At 45.1% G+C, this 16,235-nt stretch overlaps 1 protein-coding gene across 1 annotated transcript in view; it reads left to right on the forward strand.

Moving 5' to 3' along the window:
* LOC8030160 (synaptojanin-1) overlaps nucleotides 1-16,235 on the forward strand; it is a 52,933-nt gene that overhangs the window by 11,133 nt on the left and 25,565 nt on the right. The window contains exons 10-16 of the mRNA XM_029971437.4: nucleotides 4,694-4,846; nucleotides 6,142-6,298; nucleotides 7,580-7,762; nucleotides 10,185-10,290; nucleotides 11,529-11,669; nucleotides 13,022-13,214; nucleotides 14,476-14,634. Coding sequence (XP_029827297.3) covers nucleotides 4,694-4,846; nucleotides 6,142-6,298; nucleotides 7,580-7,762; nucleotides 10,185-10,290; nucleotides 11,529-11,669; nucleotides 13,022-13,214; nucleotides 14,476-14,634 — 1,092 coding nt within the window. The remainder of the gene's footprint in view (nucleotides 1-4,693; nucleotides 4,847-6,141; nucleotides 6,299-7,579; nucleotides 7,763-10,184; nucleotides 10,291-11,528; nucleotides 11,670-13,021; nucleotides 13,215-14,475; nucleotides 14,635-16,235) is intronic.

Genomic DNA, 16,235 nt, shown 5'->3' on the forward strand with positions numbered 1-16,235 from the left:
CCACCATCACGGACTCTGACCTTTTCAAAACTGCAATTACTAATCTTATTTTTTGAGTGTTTTTAACCTATTTCTAGGCTTGTTTTTCTTTTCTGTATTTTTCTTTGCTCTCCCCCTCTGTAATGCCTCTGACCTTGAGGGAAAATGAAATAAATAAATAAATAAATAAATAAATCGGAAATCACTTCGCTATATCCGGTATTTCGTTATAACCAACTTCGGTTATAACAAAGTGCAATAGGGAATGGGAAATCGTGATCGCTTCGCTGTAGCCGCTATTTCGTTATAACCGGTCTCGGCAGTACTAGTTATCTTTTGATCCACAGTCACCTGCTAGTGACGACTATGCCATCGATGACAGACTGACTGCTATAACAGAGGTCTCAGTGTAGCCCTTTGTTAAAATGATTGCTCATTACAGTGTGAATATTTTTCTGATGTGGCTTATAAAACTCTTTTGGAAGTGTAGCCAGTTGAGTGAAACCATTAGTTACCAAGGATCAAAACATAACTTTTGGCAACACAGTATAGTTTAGGTGTTAGTTCATTACAGCTTTGGAATGATACACTTTGGCCATCTGGAAACCTAAAAAAAAGTATGACTGGATTGTCCTCACAGGTTTGGGCAAAGGATTGGGGTTCTATGGCAGATACTTTACGAAATTCATACTGCATGCACAGTTCAATATACGCTAAGAGTGGGTGCCAGAAATAGCGTGTGCCTTTCTTCTGAAGCTTTTCTCCACTAACGTTGAGAGTGTCCTAGGAGTCTCGTGGTAGTCTTGAAGTAGCAATGTACAAAGTTGCCTGACCGAGTTTCTTCAGAGAGTTACGAGCTAACAGACTTTTACGTTGTTTCAATTTAAGTGGGAGCGTAGCAGAAGCTGCACTAGCGAGCTCTGGGCTTTCAGCATCCCTGCCAAGCACGCAAGCTCATGCAGTGCAAGCGTCGTTCAGGGCAACGTGGTCGTACTTGTAGCTTTGGCTTTGCTTGCAGATGGAGTTCAACAGTTTATTTCTTCTTCAGAAGCTAAGTTGAAACATTGGCTGCCATTCTCAGAGGCTTCCAGTAGGTTCCTTTTAAGTTCTTTCTACCAACCTCAGTCCCTTCATGCTTTGCATGCATGCCTTAGGAGACAATTTAAGTTAGGTTTTGCCCCTGTTTGGTAAAGTACATGTAAAAAGTACTTGAAGTAAGGTAGAAAATAAACGAGAGGTTATGTACCTCAAGTAAAGTAGTAAGTACAGTGGACTCCCATTAAACGAAACTCGCTTAAACGGAAAATTCGGATAAACGGAACTCTAAAGGTTGTTTCGGTTGGTTTCCTATGTATTTAATGATAAATTCTTCGGGTAATCGGAACCCCCCTTTTTGCTTACTTCGGTTAAACGGGACCGAAACCGAAACTACCTATGGCGACCGCGGACATCGGAAATAGCTACAGCAGTCTCACAACCATGGAGTACGCAATAGCCAAGACTGAGGACACTTTAAAGGAAAAGGGGTTGTGTTAGAACAAAATTTATACAAATATTATTATAAAAAAAAAAAAAAGTTGTTAGGCTAGGTGACGCGAGGTGCCGCTCGTTACAAAGGGTACGGTACAGCCATTCATCCATCCATCCAAGCCATTATATTAAGGCAATCCAATCCAGTCTTTCTACCGCCATTAGGGTTAGCGCCTCGTCTGTTGCGCGTCACGTTAACCATCGAGTACACAAACCAGCGTCCGCTTGCCGTGTTGTGATGGAAGCGGTAAAAAAGCGGCCGCACCAAGCGATCTCGCTTGCTACGAAAATGAAGATCCTTCAAGAGCTGGATCGTGGTGACCTCTCGAAGACGGAGATCGCAAGGAAGTTCGATATCCCGAAGTCTACACTCTCAAGGATATCAAAGGACAAAGAAAAGATTCAAGACGCTGTAAAGCGCGGAAGCTTTGCCACCGACCGAAGGAGGATGCGAAAGACGCCTTTTGAGGAAATAGAGAACGTCCTTTTTCTCTGGTTTAAGCGCGCGCGAAGTGCTAATTTCCCGATCAGCGGCCCCATCCTCGAAGAAAAGGCTGGAGAGATTGCGTCTCAGTTGGGAATAGATAACTTCAAAATGAGCGACGGTTGGCTCAGCCGTTTTAAAAAGCGCCACGGCCTAGTCTTTAAGACTATTTCTGGGGAAGGTGCAGCAGTCAACAGAAACCTTTGTACCTCCAAGGCATGCACACCTACTTCGTCAAAAAGCGATTACAAAATGCAAAACAAACTACCATTACCTCTTTTTTCTAGTCAGCTACATTAGCTGGACATCATGCTTGTGAAATAAAGTCATATTTCACTCATTTTATGTGCTTTGCTTTAATGAAACTTCTGATAAACGGAACAAATTTTTCTGTCCCTTCGAGTTCCGTTTAAGAGGAGTCCACTGTACACCGGGCACAATGTACTTGAAGTAAAGTACTATAAATACAATGTACTTTCAAAGTAAAGTGCAAGTAGTTTTTAACACAATCTTTAATGATGCCCTTTCATTCCCCTATACAGTGTTTTTTTAACTGGTATGCATTGCCCCAGGGGTAATAAAGGGTGCATCAGATGTTTTCGGAAATGGCGGCAAATATTGGAAATGGCAGGAAATATTGGATGAAGTCAAGTGGCCACAGAATAGAAGTGTTTTTACTCTCGCTGACAAACTGTTTAACGCAATCAACTTACAAGGCACATATTTGTGTCGGTCTTATAGGCGCCATTACTTCATTCGGAGAACTGACCAAATGACATTTCGAAAGATGATAGCGCGTTTTCATGGAACAATATGCCATATGTTTTTTTAGAGGTTGTTCAACTCTTGTATCCGACTTCAGAAGTTTCGTATAGTAGTAGAAAAGCCAAGGATGCAAGCGCGTGGTCGCATCCTTGGCTTTCCTAGGAAAATACCAGAAGAAGTGCTTTAAAGGGGCCCTCCGGAGCTTTCTGAGATCGTCTGTTTATGTTGTTATATTGCGTAGTAGGTGCAAGTTAATATGTATACAAAGTTTTAGATTACAAAATAATTTATTAAGCAGATGGCAGTAGAAATATAACGGGACTATTTTCTCTTGGAAGACAATCCCCGATTCCCTGCCCATCGCTAAAACTTGACCAATAAAAATGCTGCATCTCGTCGTGAAAGCGAACATTATTATCGCAACACTTTTTAAGCTAGTTGTAAATTAGAGTTTGAGAAAAACGTAAACTGATTGTGGTGCGAGAAACATAGTCCGCAATTATCGTTCCAAAACCAGCGAACTATGTTTTCTCCCCGCAAGCTTGTTGCTAGGGGGTGATGTGCGGCGCGTCGGCTCGTCTGCTTCCCGGGGAGTGTGCAGGCGTGCGTTGGCGGGACACGTGTTCCTTCTTCCCGTGGATCCCGACTCCGAAGCCAGCTTGGCGATCTTTCTATGTCAACGAGTCAAACTCTTCCTTGTCATCTGTGGAATGCGACTGCGTATTGCAGTAGCAGCGCGACGGTGCGGTGCCACAAACGACGACTGCCGAAGCACGAAGTCCGGGCTCCTTGACGACGGTCTGCGCTTGTTCGAGAGATTCCTCCGCGCGTCGGCGGTCGGCCGCGTTGGTGACGCGTAGTGAAGCCGGAATCGTTCGCTTGCTATTGGCTGACGCGTAAAGAGATGCCCCTCCCATTTTCCGGGGTCATCTCAGGAAGGGGGGCGTGCCTGGGACTTTGATAGCAATTTTAATAGGGAAATCGGCCGCGCATGACCGTAATTTTATGATTTTTAGAATCCTTAGGGCCCGTAGATTGAGTTACCGCCATAAATAGACCATCGCAGAACGCTCCGGAGGGCCCCTTTAAGGGGAGACATAAGCCTAAATTTCAAAGTTTTTTGAAAAAATTCATATTTTAATTTTGAGGTTTTCGGTTTTAGAAACTAAATACCTTACACTAAATTTGATAACCATACGCCAAATAGTTACGTGGATATAAAAAAGTTTCAACATATTTTGAGGAAGTAACAAAGTAAAGGAGTTCAATGTTTGAATGCATTTTTCTCAGTTCCACTTTTTGCTGCAAATTTTATACGAAGGAATCTTTTGTTCGAAGATAAAAGTATTCTGATACCACAATCAAGATGTTTCTGAACTGAAATTTACTGGAAAATCTGGCTATCTATTTTATATTGTTTTAAGTTGAAGTCCTCATTGAAAAAAAATTATGTTTTCAAAAATTGACGTAGGACAGATATTCATCTTACATTTGGAGGTAATCACTCTTTCTGAAATATTTATATTTGAGTTTTAAAAACTAGATAGCCCCAAGTCCCACATCCCCCACTTTTTAATAATCTCATTTGCATATCATAGATTTCTTAACGAAGAGTGACACCTCTTCTCTTGCAGGTATGTAAAGTTGTCCTAGAAAGCTGAAAGTTTGCACAGTACATCTACATCTGACATTGAATTTCATTCCAATCACAAATTTCAAATTTCATTCCAATCACATGAGTAGTTCAGAATTAATTTCTCTAGCCAGTGTTGCCCCTTAAGTGAAGTACAGGTATACACTCAGAGAATGTGCCTCAAGTAATGTACAGGTTTTCTAAACCTACTTCCAGTAGTACTTTAAGTACAGTGTACTTGAAGTATTTCCCAACACTGTGTTTTGCTGCATTTGAGTATTTCTTGTGGAAAAATTGTGCAGGTGTTGCCGGGTCAGGTGGCATGCCTCGGCCTCCATGACAAGCCCCAGGTAGCCTCGAGGTTCCTGGAGGTATTCCGGCAAATGTGGGTACAAAATGGCGACCAAGTGAGCAAGATCTACGCCGGCACAGGCGCCCTCGAAGGGAAGTCCAAGGTACGCCAGCAGCTCTCTTTCTTTTTAACATGGAAGGTGTCATCAGGCTGGGTTTCACAAGAAAGGCGACACGTTACGCTTGACCGACATACAGATCACGGTGACATCATGGCGTTATGTGACTGTGACGTCACGTGAGACTGTGATGTCGCAAAGTTAAGTAAATTCGCAGCGTCTCGTGATGTCACACACACTCAGCTTGTGTCCAGCTCGTTTGCAGCACAGTCTGTGCATCTCCGAGTTTATCAGATATAATTGAGACATGCTTATATTTTTTCTTCTTGTGAATATACATTTACGACAGGATTTTCGATATGCCAACCGTGCTTTGCATCGCTATAGTATATGTTTGGCTGTTTTCTGTGTTGGATTGTCAGCTTTTCTGTTGGTCTTTTGCGGTGGGTGCTGTTTATTGCTTCCTTGAGGACATTTGGAACTCATCTTTTTGGTATGTTGCCCTGGATTCAGCAGCGCTTTTGTGATGTGCGCCACATCAGTACTGAAAAAAAAAAAAAAAAAAAAGATTTTGTTTAGGAGTTGTTAACACCTTCCTGCAAAGTTTTGACTTTACTGCATCTGTCTGCTTGTTGAATGTTATGAAGTACTAGGCCAGCTGGTTTGATAACAACACAACAGAAAGCTCAGAGGCTTAAGTAGACAACAGAGCATTGCACCTTACTTTGTGTAATACTGCTGTCTGTATGTTTACTTTTCCTCAGTCTAGTTTTTTTTAAACCATGTCTGTGTATATAATTTTTTTAATTATCTTTTTGTTTTTAGAATTTTGTACACATTCCTTTTTTGTCATCTGTTGTCTTGTCTGCTCTCAGTGTCATCTGCTCCCCTTGACGTCCGCTCCCCCTGTAGTCTGCTCTTGCTGTCTTTTGTTCTTACTGTCATCTACTCTCACTGACGTCTTCTCTCACCGTCTTCTACTCTCGCTGCCATCTGCTCCCCCTGTCGCCTACTCCCTCTGTCATCTTCTCTCACTGTCTTCTACTCTCACTGCCATCTGCTCTCACTGTCATCTGCTCACTCTGTCGCCTGCTCACCGTCGTCTGCTCTCGTTGTCGCCTGCACACTATATCGTCTGCTCTCGCTATCACCTGCTCACTATACCGTCTACTCCACTGTCATCTATAATTGCCATCAACTCTTTATGTTGGGCATATTTTCCTACCATTTTGAATTTCTTTGTAAGATTCCGCTACTGTCACTTGAACCCATCAGTGGTGTATACTGATCACCTGTGCTCCTTATTTTATTGACCTGTCTTTTGGACCCGACGGTGACAGCTGAAGGACGGCTCTCGGTCGATGGTGCGGACAATCCAGAACAACCTCCTGGACAGCAGCAAGCAGGAGGCCATTGACGTGCTCCTCCTGGGGAGTGCTATGTGCAGCGAGTTAGCCGACAGAGCACGGGCCCTCCTGCCCACTGCCATGCTGCACTGTGAGTTTGCACCCCCAACCCATAGGGCATGCACTCTGAAACTTCTCAATCTCGAAAAACGCCTCTCTTGACTCACAGCCAAAGAACCTGTCCTGGGGCTTTAATCTGGACACTGGGTGAAAAACAGTCTTTGAGGAATTCGGCCACCGTGATTGGCTGTCGCCGGCCAATCACAGCCGCCAAATTCCTCTCCGACTTTTTTGCCAAGTGTCCAGATTGGAGCCACTGGTCTTGACATTGGTGTGATAAAGCACTGCAGAAGCCTTCCGTCCGTGTAGAGATTAATGCATTTACTAGGGAGTGTTTACCACATAGTTATACATCAATGAATGGCTCGGATCTTTTAAACCGGTAGTGCTTAAGCTGGGAGAACTGTTTGCCTAGGTGCAGGGACGGCCAAGCAAACTTCAGAGCTTGGGGAGCACCCAAGGGTTTTGGGGGGAACCGCAGCGTTCCTAGCAACCCTGTTGGGGAACCTATGCTTTAGGGAAGCTAACAGGGTGGCACAAACAAGTCGGGTGCACTTTAAACCCATCCTGAAAACTGATTTCATGAGACACGGCGCCATAATTGTGCGGAGGGACGCAGCCTCACGGGAAGTTTTATTGGCGTAAATATAGAGATGCCTACTTTTACAAATAAAAAATATTTAAAGTAGTCAAGTTTGTCCTATGGGGGACCACGCAGTTCTGATGGGCAGGTGCGTGCCACTAGGCACAAAAAAGCAAGGCACCGGGGGTGCTAAAATTAATTTTCGCAACGGCGCGGTTTATCTAGCGTATTTTCTAAAGATTGTCGTTGCAAATCGGCCTTCTCGGTCGTCGTAGCGTAACAAACGGAGCGCCGCGAGAGGCCCAACGCGGAACACGACCCGCGACTAAAACCGTCGCCCAACGTTGCCGGGTCGTCGCGTTTTTATACTTTCGCCAGCTGAACTTGTGAAAATCGATTTGCATCAACTCTACGTTCATCGCTTTCGAACTGACGTTCTCGTTGCTTCTTCGCTCCCTTTGAAACAGTGTTTTGCACCCGTAAGTATGAACGTGCCAGGCACCTCACAGTTGTGCGATCGCCGTAGTGGCAGACTGCTCAAGAAACGGAGGGTGTGGCGATTCTCGAGCATCTTAATCGTCGCCCCGCAGCCGATGAGGTCGCAGTGTCGGCCGACGAGAATGCCGAAGGACGAATCTCGAAGCGAGCGTAATGAGCCACGCCCTGCGTTTCTTACGCCATCGGTGACCACGGATGGCGAAGGTGATGTGCGTGTACTTGCACGTGCAGTGCCCCCCAGCCTGCTGAGGGCCATGTGCGTGCGGCAGCTGGAATACACGATTCCCCTCAAGGCCCGTGTGACGGTGGCGACGTGGAACGTCAACGGGGGCAAGCACTTCAACAGCGTGGTGTTCCGCAACCACCCCATGTCGGACTGGCTCGTCGACAATAGCGCCGTCGGCGGAGGATGCGGTCAGTGGCGCTTTTTTGTTTTTACGGCGGTCGTTGTTGTCGGCGACGTTTCGCGTCCGACTTCTGGCGTGCATTTACGCATAGGCCGTAGCCTGCTAAATTTGGCGGGAAATTTCCCCAGTAAATTGAATTTGCGACATCACGTAATGTCGCGTGGAGTCGCAGCGTCATGTGATGTCATGATGTAATGTAACTTGACATCATGGTGCCATATGACACTATGGCATATGATAAATTTTGCGGGATGTAGGTTCGCTAAATATAAAAACACACTAGTGGAACCGTGTGTGGCAGGGTATGGAGTGTCTTAGCTGTGGCTGCAGTTCGTTTGAAAAACACGACAAAGTACTACCAATTTTTTTTGTCTCACATTTTCTTTAGTTAAATCACCTTTTGCGGGATCACTGCAATGTACAGATGGTTTTCCTGTGATGGTCAGCATGTCGAATTTTGACATGGTTGCGTCGGGCCAGGAAATATATAAAGTGAAGTGTCTCTATAGAGCTGCAATTAATAAATAATGGATGTAAAAAAAAAAATCTTCTGGTGGGAATTTGTTTAATTCGACCATCTTCCAGTCTGAATGTAAAGCAACTGGCTATACTGCCCCAGCTGTCACAATTCAATGTAGCAACTACAATGATAAAACAACTGTAGATAGTAAACTCTTAAAATTCCATATTTAAGGGCACAAGGTAAGTCCTATACTCCCCATGCATTTGAGGCCATGTTGAGGAACATTTTTCTCGGTGACTATTAAAAGTATTCCTGTCATGTAAATATCATTTTGTTCGAAATATTGTGTTTTATCCACTGGACTAGAATTATTTGAACCAATATAAAATACCGTATTTACTCCCATATTGGTCGATACGTCGTATAGGTCGACCCCCTAACTTCGAGACCCCCGAAAAAAAAAAAAAAAAAAAAGTTGAAAAATATAATACCGGGATTCGCGTATTGGTCGACCCCCCAGTTTTGATGAGGCGATTTTTGAAAAACAGGTCGACCTATACGCGAGTAAATACGGTAAGTTTTTTTTTTCATATTTTTTTATTCTAGTACTGAAATTTTAGTTGTTTTCGTCTATTAAAAACTTCGTAACTCAAAAACTGCTAGGTGCACATTTTTAATTTTAGTTCAGTATTTTTGAACACCCATGTATGTGGTAGGAATAAAAAATCAACCCTCTATAATGTCAGGTTAAGGAAAAAATGGTACCTATGTACTAAAAAACAATGTTTTGAGATAATTGAGTTTAAAGCAAAAAAACTGGTGAATAACGAATTTCTATTGGCACCAACAGCCTCAGAGTCATTTTTTCAATAGCCGCCAGCTTGAAAGGCATTGCAAAAGTCATGTCTTCGCCTTTAGGCTTATCGCCTTGCTTGCCGGGCCTCTTTTGTGACCTGCCATGTCGCTTGGTCCGTAAAGTATATTAGAGTGACGTCAACTTCCCTCAGCCACTTGATGGCTTTCGAAACAGGGTTCCATCCACGAAACTTCAAAACATTGGATTGTGCAATGCTGCCACCATTAAATAAAGGAACAGCATTCATTGGCGCCATTTTGTCGTTACGAAAACACAAACGCTTGAATGTACACACGGTACACACCTGGGAAAAACGTGCACAGCGTCTCGTGATTGTCTTGGTTGAAAAAAAGCTATGCAATAGTTGCGAAATAATTTTTTGAGATTATCTGTTACTGGACAAGCTCTTAGGTCTTGTGTCGATTTTGTTTTGTTGGAGAATTCATCGATAAACAGGGAGTGTATCCTAAAAGGAGGCGTGGTCACCTGCTACTTGCTTTCGGAAGAAGTGATTTTCAGCCCGAAATATAGCTTTCTAAAAACACTGGGACAATGGAAAATGTGCAGAAAGAACTAAACTTTTCAAATTGCGAAAAAAACTAAAATCAAATTTTTTTTCAATTTCACCTTACCCTGTGCCCTTAAAAAAATAAAACGTGGGCATAATAAAAATTTTTGCATTAGCAGTTTTTGTGCCACTAAGGGTCACGTGCAGAACTGAAACGTGCTAAATCCAACTATAGTCGATGGCAGGTTAAGAGTTCAGGGGAAGTTCCTCCCACCTCTTTCCAAACTAGCAGAGCGAACACTGGAGAGAAGGTCACCTCTTCTCCAGCATTCACTCTGCTAAAGTCTTGGACATAGTTCTTGCCATATTGAGGACACACATAGGAGAAAACGTGACCAGTGCAGACCCCTACTCCAGGCACAACTGAAAAATAATGTAGTAGTAATAATGCAACCCCCAGCGATCACCGGAGGTTGCACATTGGGTTGTGGAAAGGTTGCAACACCGTCTCAAAATGAGCCTGGGATGGTCCTCTGCCTCTTTTTTTTATTCTGCCTTTTTTGTTTTTAATGGCGGGAATCAATCCTTCACTGGAACTGCAGCCTTGGTTGACGTGAGCCACCAGGTGGACAAGACTGCCACGGACATCTTTGCGATTGGTTTCGAGGAGATCGTTGACCTCAACGCCAGCAATATTGTGAACGCCAGGTGGGTGTCGTCCCCGAAAACGCATGGCGGCTCGTTTGCTTTGGCATGAACAACCGATGCCCCACTCTGTCTACATGTTTGCCTGGAGAGTCTAGCTACTGGTTCGTGTTAAAGCCCATTTCCTGCGTTTATTTAGTAGAGGTGCCGCGCCGTAAGTTGTGGCAGGTGCCGAGTTTGGCATCACATGTTTTTGGCAAAAGTGTCGAAATCGATGAGCTAGCGCACTTATGCTAGCTTGCTCTGCAGTGCTAGCTTGCGCTGCAGATCCTAGGGATTATTTCTGTGTTTGAACCCCACCCCTGCCTAGTTTGATCTAAATGGGCATCATACCGGTTCGTAGTTGTGTAATCCCTACTGCACATTGCACTCCCGGTTTGTAGTCATACTGTGGGCCCTATTCTATGCAACGGGACCAGGGGATCAAGACATCAACGCCTGCTGTGATTGGTCAGCGGTTTGAAGCTGGCCAATTACAGCAGGTGGTGATATCCCGGTTCCTTAATTCTGCTTCGTCCTGCTTGGTCCCGCCGTGTAGATTAGAGCTTCAAAACTCCTAAGCTTTTAAGTCCTGCTGTCTAAATCACTATGCAACAAATTTTGTTTCTTTATTCCAAGTTTATACATTTGGCTGGAAAGTCTAGCTGTAAATTTTGTTGTTAGGGCTGGTGGCCCGAAATGATTTAATAAAGTACTGCACCATAAATTGTAGCATGCATTGTGTTCGATATTGCATACAACTGGCAAAAGAACCGAACCACGGATGCTACCTGCCGCTGCCAAACCAAGTATGCTTCGGTTGTATAACGCTGGCTACGTGCATCGGGACAATGCAGTGTTACGAGAGGGTTTCATGTCCGGATTAGCGACCCGGTAAATTCGTCTCTTGACACTCCTACTAATGGACAATGTGCCTTACCTCCCTTATTTTTGTCCTAGAGAGGGGCATTTGTTGGTTCAATTCAGGGTTTTATGATACATTTATTTCATACACCCCATATATCGATATCATTCGACACAGCACAAAGAGGAAGCAAGATGAGACACAGCAGGACGTTAGAGAATGATCGCATCATAAAAAGGTGGGTGGTCTGTACCACAAAGATGACAGACCTTAGAAACAAAGCTTTGTCCTTTGCTATTTCAAGCAGAGTGGCACTGCTATAACTGTCGAAAGCAATTTTGTGCATCCGTTGTGGTTATAAGAGAGTCATTCGCGACGTGCGTCCGCCGTTTTCCAGCTCAGCCAATCAGAAGGAGTGGCTGGTGGAGCTGCAGAAAACCATAAGCCGGGACCACAAGTATGTCCTCCTCACGTCGGCGCAGCTTGTGGGTGTCTGCCTCTTCGTCTTCATCAGGCCGGAACATGCTCCATTCATACGGTGCGTTTTCCGCCCATTTTTTTGTTCTTCAATTTTAGGTTGTTCTCTCTCTCTGGCAACCAATTGGAAACGCTAAAGGCCCGTTCACACTCTTGCGACTGCTTGCGACCTCTTAAACCTGGGTTCCTTAAAACTTCTTAAACCAGAGAACACACTGGCGCCATCTATTGGGAAGCAGTGTAAACTCGGCGGTCTGGCATATTTTTTTTTTTTTATTTCTCGCGTAATATCCTTTCTTTTTTGGCTCGAAAAGCTTTTGTCAATGTTATAAACGAGCTTTCCGTGGGTATTACACACATTTGACCTCGGAAATCCCGCAAAACCTTCGCTTTTGTGAAATGCAGTTCTAGGGTCACCGCATAGATGGCGCCACAATGTCAGTGTGTTCCCTCATTCTAGAAACATTTAAGAAGTTGTAAGAGATCTCGTCTCTCTCAGTCGTACTCGGTCGCAAGAGTGTGAACGGGCCTTAAGACTCAACCGAAGAGAAACTTCCGGCTACAATCTGTAAATTTGCCCCAAAACTAATTCTTTTTTTTTCATTATCTAGTGTCTAGAACAAATTCTCTGTGTGCAGGAACAGTCATCAAAGTGTGCTAGTTTTAATTGCCTGCTGCAGGTGTGAGGCTTGAGTTCAACTTTACTCCTTGGGCATCTACATTTCGTTTTGTTTCTTTTATGTGAAACTGCACAGTTACACTTTTGCCAAGTGTCTCACTGCTGCGATGCTGAGGTGAAGCTGCAAGGCTTCTATGGTTGTGCCAGTGCCAAAATGCGGTCCATTACGTGCTTGGAAGGCACGACAACGTCCCTTGCAGTGACTGTGGGGATTGGGCATTACGACATACGACTTTTCTTGGCGATGCAGTCAAAGCTAGGGGCACGCGTGCCCTCTCTCATTTTGAGCGCTAATCAAGGCTGTGCACGCTCTGTCCTCCTCTCCTCGGAAATGCCAAGAAAGGTTGTCCCCGAGCACAAAGGCAGAGATGCAGCTTGGGACAGGCAGTACGGCAGCTCGGCGGCTGCGTCTGGGGAGCGTTGTACCGATATTTTGAAATGCTAAGACGGCAACGTACCTGTGTTGTACCTGCGTTGTACCTACGTTATCTCCCAGAGCGAAGTGACTGCAGTCTGCTGGACTGGACAGGGTTACAGCAGGCGTTGGCAACCTTGAAAATGCAGGGCCTAGCAAGCCCCGAGCACTTTATGATCGCTCTGTAGCCAATGAGATTACGGTATTCACAGACGGAAACTCCGGAGGACAAATCAGGAAGCAAGGAGTGTGAATGTTCTGAGTCACGCCCTGTGTTTTTAAGCTGTCGGTGACCCTAATGACCAGGCTTGTCCCTCAGGGATGTCGCAGTGGATTCAGTGAAGACCGGCCTGGGCGGCGCGGCGGGGAACAAGGGAGGTGTGGCGATCCGCTTCCTGTACCACAGCACCTCGCTGTGCTTTGTGTGCGCCCACTTTGCGGCTGGGCAGTCCAAGGTCGCCGAGCGTAACGCAGATTACGCCGAGATTGCGCGCAAGGCCTCTTTTCCAATGGTAAGTCGATCGGAAGGACAAGCTACGGCACTGGCGTACCCGACGGTGTGTTGGCACCTTTGAAAGGACGGCACGGATCGGTTTCTTAACGTGTAATTTTGCAATTTGCAGCGGAGGTGCCCGTAGGTGGTGCACTTATCATTAGAATGCAGGAAAATAGAAACTCGAATCGGTCAAAAGGAAAAAAAATAAATAATAACTCTTTTCTTATGGACAGGACGTCCACAACGACCTTTTTTCGTGAAATCGTCAAATAGTGGTGCGGGCCATCGCATTGTTTATTACAGCAATAAAAGAGCAGAAGGAAAGGGAAATAAAATCTACCCACATTTCATCCCCTTGGTTGCGCCAAAATAAACGCCATGGCTACCCACCCTGACATTCCATAGTTTCACCAGAACTAGGTCTAGTCCGTATAAAAGAATGTTTTTTCTTTGTTATTAAGGCAAAAGCCTTAGTTGCCCTATTGAACGACAAATCGGAGTAAATGGCCGTTAAAACGCCAATGTCAATCGTGTGCTCAAGGACGACCCTCGTCCTTGCGGTCGTCCTAGAAGTCCTGCTAGACCTCTAGGACGACCTCACTTGTCACAGTACGTGAAAAACAAGTGGCGGCAGCATTGTTATGCCCTAAAGATGGCCATAAAAATAGGTCATCAAGCGTCATCAACGTGGTGTCATCAAGCGTCATCATATGTCATCAGCGTGATGTCACCGCCAGAGAGCCGAGAACAAAAAGTGCGCTTCAGACTTCATCCGTGCTCGCTGTGTGCTTCGTGCGATGGACTGTGAGACGACCATGTCTACATCTAAGGCCTCGACATCGGCGGCAGCGTCTACATCTACGGCGTCTTCCGCAGGCAAACGTGGTCGCCCACGCAAATATGCTGCAGTCTCCTTAAGTGTCCTTGTCTAGGTGTCATTATCGACGTTGTCCTGGACATTGTTCTTGATGTCGTCCTTAAGGTTGTCTTAGAGGTCGTCACAGACTGGCTTTCGCCTTCCTACATGTAAGCAATCGTAAGTGTACTTGTGTAATTTTTTGTTTTACTCCGGTGAGCTCATTCTTTTACATTTTTACTAAAAGTATGCACCGTCTAATTGCTCTTTGGTGCTAAATTACATCGCAATCTCTTAGGAAACTGATTTTATGCGGTCCCTTCAGAGGGCCAACGTGCCGTCGGTTCCACCTAGTAGTTGTTTTATGGCGCTCCGCGAATGCTGTCCGGCGACTTCAGCGTTGATCGCATGCTTGCCGCAGGGCCGTACCCTGAACTCGCACGACTACGTGTTCTGGTGCGGGGACTTCAACTACCGAGTGGATCTGGAGAACGATGATGTCAAGGACCTGGTTCGGCAGGGCAACTGGGCCGAGCTGCTCAAGTACGACCAGCTCAGGGTCCAGCAGCAGCAGGGGCAGGTGGGTGCTGTAAGCCGCGCCGCGCCTGGCGCTTCGCATTGTGCAGCCTTTTCTTAGCCAGTCAAGAGTCAAATTTGTGTATCTCTTTATGTACCATATTTTCTGGACTACACGGAGTGCAAGTTTGTCTGCTTCTAGCACAGGGGTTGCGGTGATGTTAGAACGTTGAGTTCTTATAGTCTGATTTAAAAAAATGGTGGGTAGACTTCAAGGCATTCGGCATTGAGGTCTACCCACTATCCTTTCAATCAGAGCTCGGCGTTGTTTTGACATCACCGCACAGGGTGCGCACAGGTCCTTGAAAACCTTTGAAAACCCTTGAACTTAATAATTGGGTTTTCAATTCCCTTGAAAATCCAGAATTTTTTTGCCAGCCTTGAAAACCCTTGAGATTGAAAATTTGGCTTGCAGAGCCCTTGAAAGCCCTGGATTTTTTGGCTAGACCTTGAAAATCCTTGAATGGCTATTTATAATAGCAAATGCAGGTATATATTGTGTATTTTTGTTATGCTTATTGACTTTTTTTCGTTTCGGTCTAAGTTATCTTATAAGTTATCTCAATTTGTTTAGATTTAACCGATGTTCATTGGATGGTTGGCCACATTAGAGCAAATCCGAATCCAATCTGATCCGGGAATGCTTTGCGCTCTGTTTCCGCCATTGGCCTCGTGTTTTGTCGTCAGTCGTAGGAAAATGTCCGGCAAAAGCAGATTTCTAGGTGCTTGGCTCTGCAGTGATGAATGTAAAGACTGGGGGCGCCAGATACGACAAATCAGCATTGTGCAAGATACAAGCCATGCGGAAAAACCTTCGAAGTCGCTGCCATGGGCGAGTCGGCGTTAACGAGCCATATGAAGAGCGCGAAACATGCCGACATCATGAAGATTGCAGCCAAGAGCTTGGTGCAAAATTACCTGGCTACGGGTACAAGTGAACAATTCACTGTCCTGCCTCCACTGCAGTTGCCCAAACTATACGCTGCTTGCAATACGCACTAGTTGGTGACAAATGCCGGAGTGATGTGGACTGTGAAGGTCGTCACATCCCACTGTTCCTACCGGTCATTGTCACCAGCGGGCAAGTTGTTCCAACACATATTCCCAGACAGTGAGGTGGCAAAAGCGTTTTCTTGCGGAGAAAAGAAATGCGCCTACGTGACGTGCCATGGACTGAGAACTTTCTAACGGCCTTGCGGCGGAAAATCGAACAGAGTGAGCACTACGTGTTGCTCACAGCCTCAGCAGATGCCTACGCTGAAAAAGCAAAAAAAAAAAATTACCTCACATACAGCGTCAAATTAAATAGTCTTAGGAAAACTGCGAAAAGCAAGGCCGAGGAGCTGCTTAGCATCAGCCAGCAAATACAGGAAAAGCTGCAGAGCTCACCTGAAGTTACCACAAGCGGTTTTGGAAACAATTTTTATTTCGGCCTAGTGCAAAGCAAACAGGTTTGCAAAAGTAGATTTTTTTTTTGTTGCTTAGTGCAATAAAAATGATGCCTGCAATCTTTTAACAACAGTGTTTGATTGAAATCTGCTACGTGCGGCATCGAGTTAGGTCCTTGAAAATACTCCCACAAGGCCTTGAAATTTCTTGAATATC

The sequence above is a fragment of the Ixodes scapularis genome, unplaced genomic scaffold, assembly GCF_016920785.2.
Source record: "Ixodes scapularis isolate PalLabHiFi unplaced genomic scaffold, ASM1692078v2 PGA_scaffold12__126_contigs__length_90152505, whole genome shotgun sequence".
In the NCBI taxonomy this organism is placed as follows: Eukaryota; Metazoa; Arthropoda; class Arachnida; order Ixodida; family Ixodidae; genus Ixodes; species Ixodes scapularis.